This window comes from Phaseolus vulgaris, chromosome 7, assembly GCF_000499845.2.
Source record: "Phaseolus vulgaris cultivar G19833 chromosome 7, P. vulgaris v2.0, whole genome shotgun sequence".
NCBI classification, from domain to species: Eukaryota; Viridiplantae; Streptophyta; class Magnoliopsida; order Fabales; family Fabaceae; genus Phaseolus; species Phaseolus vulgaris.
In genome coordinates this window covers 8,354,323-8,360,322 of record NC_023753.2, presented here as the reverse complement: position 1 = coordinate 8,360,322, position 6,000 = coordinate 8,354,323, and the positions used below count along the sequence as shown (strand labels likewise).

Here is a 6,000-nt window from a genome sequence, read left to right as displayed (position 1 = left end):
TAATTTCAAAAAAGGAGGTGCATCGAATTATTTAATCTGGTATAGAAGAACAAAACAAAACAAAAATACGTGAACAAAAACGATGAAGAAAAACACACAACTCACCATCACCACCAAGAATCTGCAACAAACACCCACCGCAATGAACCACAACCTTCAAAATGAAAAAGAACTCACCCAGGATAAAAAAAACCTAACATCTATGAAGGATACAATTGGTATTTAAAAATTATATGGAGGTGCAGGAAGAACCAATGAAGGTGCATGGAGAATTTTCTATGTAAGGGTGACAATAAGGGCTCGTAGACCTACATGCTAGCCCGCATAAGAAAAAAAAAATCTATTTTTGAAGAATTAGATTAAATCTAACATAATGAAAATGTCTATCAAAAATACATCATTACATAAGAGAACAATTGTAACATGTGGATAAAGAAAATGAGTAAATTGTTATATTATGACTAGGAAGTCTCCATAATTACAACACCACATCAAACACATTTGTTATACCATTTCAAGAACATTGGATGAAGCCTTAGAAAAACTTTCATCTTCCACTTTTTTATAGTTATAATTTTTCTTATCATCTGTATAATGACAATGAAAGAATGAATATAAAATAAAAATAATACAATAAAAATATGAACTGATAAATAATTAAATTAACCCACAATGCCTCTAACATGAATCAATCTAAAACAATAAACAAAAATTATCATAACCAAAAATATTAAAATAGAAATAATATTATGACATGCTTATTTTCATTCAACGAATTTATATGTCATTTTGTTATTGGAATACACCAAATGATATCAATATAAAATCCATAAAACAAACACCATAAAAATGAATACAAAGAAAAGTTTGTAGTTAAAATAACAATTTCACTTTAAATGAGGAAGAGTGATAAAAATTGCATATTGAATGGATGAATTTTATAAAATTAATAGTCCATATTCTATAATATTAGATTCATAAGTCATACAATAACTCATTAAGTAGCAACAAACTTAATAAAAATATGCTAGTGGACTGACTCATCTTATTTTATTATTAGGTCACGCAGACTGTAAGACGAGCCTAAATAAATCAATTGGCCAAAATAGTGAAATCATCCCGCATTTTTCGTAACAGTGTGTGGACGGACCCATATCTACTCGCATTGTCACCTGTACTTATATGGTTGTGAAAAAGAAAAACGAAATACATATTGCATACTATATTTTTTGTTATTACATTAAAAATAACTTTTCTTTTCTTTTTTCATATGATTGTTGCCTAAATAAATAAAAAAAGGTGTTTATATTTGCAAATTAGACTATATGTCGTTCCACTCCCTAGTGTTACCAAACAAAATACAATACTTTCTTTCTCTTTTTTCCATTTCTATGCTAATAAGCCTGTTGTGAATGGAAACAAAGCTTAAAAATATAAAAAGTAATAAAATATTTAGTAGTGAAAATGCGATAGGATGCAAAAATAATAATAAAACAAAAAATATAATACTTCCTTACGATTTTATTATAAAACACATCTTAAAAAAATATTAGTTATTTTTATAAGATAATTTATAATTTCTATATTTATCTATTTATTCTATTAATTACTATGGGTATTTGTATTTTATATTAAAAATAATTTTAAAATTACTAATAATAAAAGTTATTTTATTACATTGGTAATAACTTTTAAATTTTCAATTAAATTTAAATTAATTTTCTTTATTATTCTATTTAATTTAATTATCTTAGAAATGTCTGGTATTAAAGATAAGGAGGTAATAATCTTCAATGTTATCTAATAATTCAATATATATATCACCAATAATATTATATGATTCCTTATAATATCTCACAATAAAACATTAATTACAATTTTGGTTCTATTTTATCACTGCCATTAGCCCGAAAAGAAACAAAAGATTGTCTCTTGAAAACGTAAAACAAAAAAGAAAGATTGAATAAATAGCATTGTATAAAAAATGAGATTAAATCGATTTAAAGTTGGATATTTTCACCAAAGTGGTTCAAAGCAAAAGACAATCTTTTATTACCAATCCATGGAGTGGAATAATTTTTGTATTGGTGGAAACCGATGAAAACCGAAACGCCCTCTTTCTCCTTCACGCATAAATCCCACTCACAACTTCTTCTCTTCAATTGGGCACAGGCGCAAGCATGGCGAAGAAGAGAAAATCCATAGCCACAAGCATGGACGAGGTGGACCGAACCATGTTCTCTTCATTTTCCACTGCTGCCAATTCTCTCTCACACCTCTACACTCTCTCCATGAACCACCACAAACTCTCCTTCCAAGCCGGTGAACGCCACTCCCTTGTAACGATTTTCTCTTTTATCCTCCAACCCCTTTTCGTTCCATCAATTTCCTGGACTTTTCGAAAACAAAAAAGCTAACTTTTTTAATTTGGGTTTTAAACTCTTGTTCCTGTGTGCAATTGAGTCCTTACCTCCGCATTTTAACTGTTTTTGTCCTTGTGTTTAGGGTTTAAATAAACTATGTAATTTGTTTTAATTGGTGTGAGCTGTGTCTGATTTCAGGAAGAACTTTATCAGTGGATCCGGAGGCAACAAGAGGGTGGATCAAGAGTTGCAACTGTCGATATACTCGGCTACATTAAGGTTGGTTTCATTCTCTGGCTCTTTTTGTGTTGTGAGTATCATTGTGAAGCAAAAAAAAAATGCTAGAGGGTGAGGAATTATAGCTTGCTGGTTACTGACAAGATGGTGCTCATGTATCATATCATACAGCAAGGATGATAGCTAGAGGAGCCTTGAACTAGTTTTGGGTTGTTTCTTCCCTTGAGACAAATGTAAATTTTTGAAGGACTTTAAACCAAGCATAACTGAATAAAAAAATGGTCAATTTTTGCCCAAACCTGTTTGTTACCAATCCAAACGGCGTTGTGTAAGCCTTGTTGTCAACCTCACTTGGTGGGATAAGGCTATGTTGCTTTAGTTGAAGCTTGCCCAGATCACACTCTTAAACAATGCTTATGGAGAAGAAAAAAAGTACTAGAAAAAAATCTATAAAGTTCATGTTAGTCTTGTTGTCTTTGTTGGAGATTTTGATTTCGTTCTCTGGTATTGACGTTTGCTTAATTGATCAGTTGTTTTGTTTCTGTAGACTGGATTAACGCAGGTCTTTACCTTTTTCTAAATTGCTTTTTTTTTTTCTGTCTTGTCCGTTGCAGTTTTATCTTTTTATCATTCTTTTATTTGTCTCTGTTCTTTGTGGAATGTCTAATTTTTTGTTTCCTTCAATTAATTGGTGATTATGCTGATGAACTGAAATTGATAATATGAGTCTTTTTGTTTGGCTATGTGCAAGTTATAACAGAGAATGTTGGAAAATTTTCTTGGTATGGGGCATGAATTTTTCACTAGAGAAGGTCTGGAAAATTGGGTAAAATTTTAAGTGGGAGAAATGCATCTTAATTTGTCCGATGGATGTTGCCCTTTTCTTTTATTTGATCCTTTGTCTGTTTAAATTATCATTTTCTAAAGTTATTGAAGAGGTGGAATCTTTAGTGTAATTGCTATTTTAAATTTTTTATGGAAACAAGTGTTTCAAATTTTATGTTTCACTTGTGGGCTTTGAGAAGTTACAGAATTACATTGGGATTGCTGATTGCCAAAAGAGGTAGATAATACAAAGGATAGACAAATTTCCCCAAATTGGAATGGCAAGTATTATGATTTAGTCACTTAGATATTTTTGTAGCAGTTTAGTTGGTATTTATCGTAATTCTTGAACTATATTACATGGTTGTAAGGGTGTCTAGGAAGGATAGAAAAGGCGATGAAGCATTATTTTTTTTCCCTTCCATTTTAAAGAGTTGTAAGATTGTCAGTTTTTAAGAAATTGTTGTCTCAAACTTGTGTGCACTTGTGGCTAGTTTGATATCTTGCAGTTCTGAAAAAAAAAGTGGTTGATAACATGGCAGGTTTGGGCTACATTGGGATGCCTTTGTACTTCATTCAATGTAATATTGGTTTTTGTTGTTACAGATCACTGATTGCATAAATGAAATTTGATTTTTCTGCTAACAGAATGAGCTGGATTATTGTGGTGAGGAACCGAGTATGTCACCTAGAGCTCCACAGCAACACCAACAATCACAACCACTAATGCATGCAACTGTCACTGGTTCAGGCTTTCCCGTAACTACAGGATTTCCTGGCCAAACAATTATGGGGCAGGGACTCAGGTCTGAGCACTGCGATATTCAATCAAAGAATTCCGTGTTTTCAAATGTTTTGTCAAATCCTGTTCGTCAATTTGGTGAGGTAGGTAACTACTCAAGTGGTCTCTCCATGGGGATTGGAAGCCGTAACACCGAAGGCAACTTTCTTCATCAGCAAAGCAGGGACTCTGCTGCATTCATTTTCAATGATGCTGCCATGGACATGCATGCAGACTAGTCTGCTGTTTCATCTACTGAATGTGTTTGCTTCATCAACCCTCGACATTACCTGCAAAAAGAATTGAATAACCAACAGAAGGGCATATCTGAGTCTTGCTAGTTGCATCCTACAAAAAACAGCATTAACTTATTACAATGCATGCTTACACCATCCAAGTGGAGTAATATAGCTTAGGTGTTCAATGTTCTTTGTAAAGTTTATTGTTGAAATAGTTTAAAGGTATTAAAATTTGTACCCTGATCTTCTCTCAAAGGCAACTTTATTACAATGTAGGCATATCTTAGCTCAGGGATTTTTGGTGTCATGGATGTCCTTCTCTTCTAATCATTAATTTTTGTTGTATTTTTTGCTGCAAAATTATCCATAATTCTTTCATAGACAAGATTTTTTTAAAATTTGTTTTCAGGAAAACTATTTAGTATTTTTTGTGACACGGTAAACCACAAATAAAACTTTAATAATTTTAGTTTTGAATTTTTTTCCAGCGTATGCAGTAATAAGAATGGATAATATTATTCAGTAGTATTTTAACAGTTATATGTGCAATGTCTTTAAAGAATTCATTATCATAAATATAATTTATTACTCATTATTATTTTATAAATAAAAATACACAAAACATTAATTAAATAATTTTTAATTCTAATGTGTATATACAGATTTTTTTTGTGCCTTCCGAAGTGGTTCACCTTGACCATGCAGAAGGCCACTATCAGTCCATCTCACAAATTCTATATGCTGTAATTCACAACTTCAGCATCTTTGGTATATCCCTTTGCTTTTCATATCTATTTTGTTAATCCTTATAGCTTCTTCTCTGTTATTGTCTTTGTACTATTGTCAATTTACCAAGAGAGGGAATAAAGACACCCATTTAGCTGCAATTCACACAGCCTTTTTAGGATGAACTTAACAAAGTTCCTAGGTGATGATGCATTGTTGTATACGTTTGATCAAAGCTTGGTAGTTTCTAAAAGAAAGAAAAAAAAAAGGGTCTACACTTGAGAAATGCAGTGTTAAAGCATGGAATGAGAAAAGAAGGGAAGAAAACTTAGCATTGGAATCGCTTGTGAATGAGATGGCTTTGGCAGAGAAGGCATCTTAGCATCAGAAGAATACTTGAAGCTAAAGGATAAGATTGTGTCCATGTGTACATCTAGTATTATTCCAATACTACATACGGAAGAAGTTATTGTCTTAAAATTTAAAATTTCTACATATAAATATTGATCATTAATTTTAATTATATCAATCTCATTGTAAAGTTTTAACACTTAAAACACATGCATTTTCATATTTGTAAACGTGCAATTATTGAACATAAAAATAAAATATCAGTATAAAATTTTTTAAGAACTCACTCTTTTCCATCAAAATGTATAGTTTTTTAAAATTTATTTTGTTCATAATTTTTTCATTTAATAAAATGTGTGAATAAGAGTATTAGAGTAAACGTCCTTTTATAAACGGGTGTGGGAAGTGAAAATTTGAGGAGCAAATAGTAATAACCATTTGAAATATGGATATTATGAAAAGCCCATATATATACACG

The 6,000-nt window shown here is 31.2% G+C and overlaps 1 protein-coding gene across 1 annotated transcript; it reads left to right on the top strand.

Moving 5' to 3' along the window:
- Positions 1 to 2,031: 2,031 nt before the first annotated feature.
- On the top strand, positions 2,032 to 4,790 carry LOC137828536 (uncharacterized). The gene is made up of 3 exons (XM_068635154.1): positions 2,032 to 2,339; positions 2,562 to 2,642; positions 4,074 to 4,790. Exons 1-3 carry the CDS (start codon positions 2,181 to 2,183, stop codon positions 4,443 to 4,445), a joined length of 612 nt encoding a protein of 203 aa, XP_068491255.1. The 5' UTR covers positions 2,032 to 2,180; the 3' UTR covers positions 4,446 to 4,790.
- Positions 4,791 to 6,000: the final 1,210 nt, after the last annotated feature.

Excerpts from the sequence above, each read along its gene's own strand:
- LOC137828536 (XM_068635154.1), top strand. The coding sequence starts at position 2,181 with ATGGCGAAGAAGAGAAAATCCATAGCCACAAGCATGGACGAGGTGGAC. Across the intron at positions 2,340-2,561 it reads CCGGTGAACGCCACTCCCTT|GAAGAACTTTATCAGTGGAT; the intron begins GTAACGATTTTC and ends GTCTGATTTCAG. Across the intron at positions 2,643-4,073 it reads ATATACTCGGCTACATTAAG|AATGAGCTGGATTATTGTGG; the intron begins GTTGGTTTCATT and ends TTCTGCTAACAG.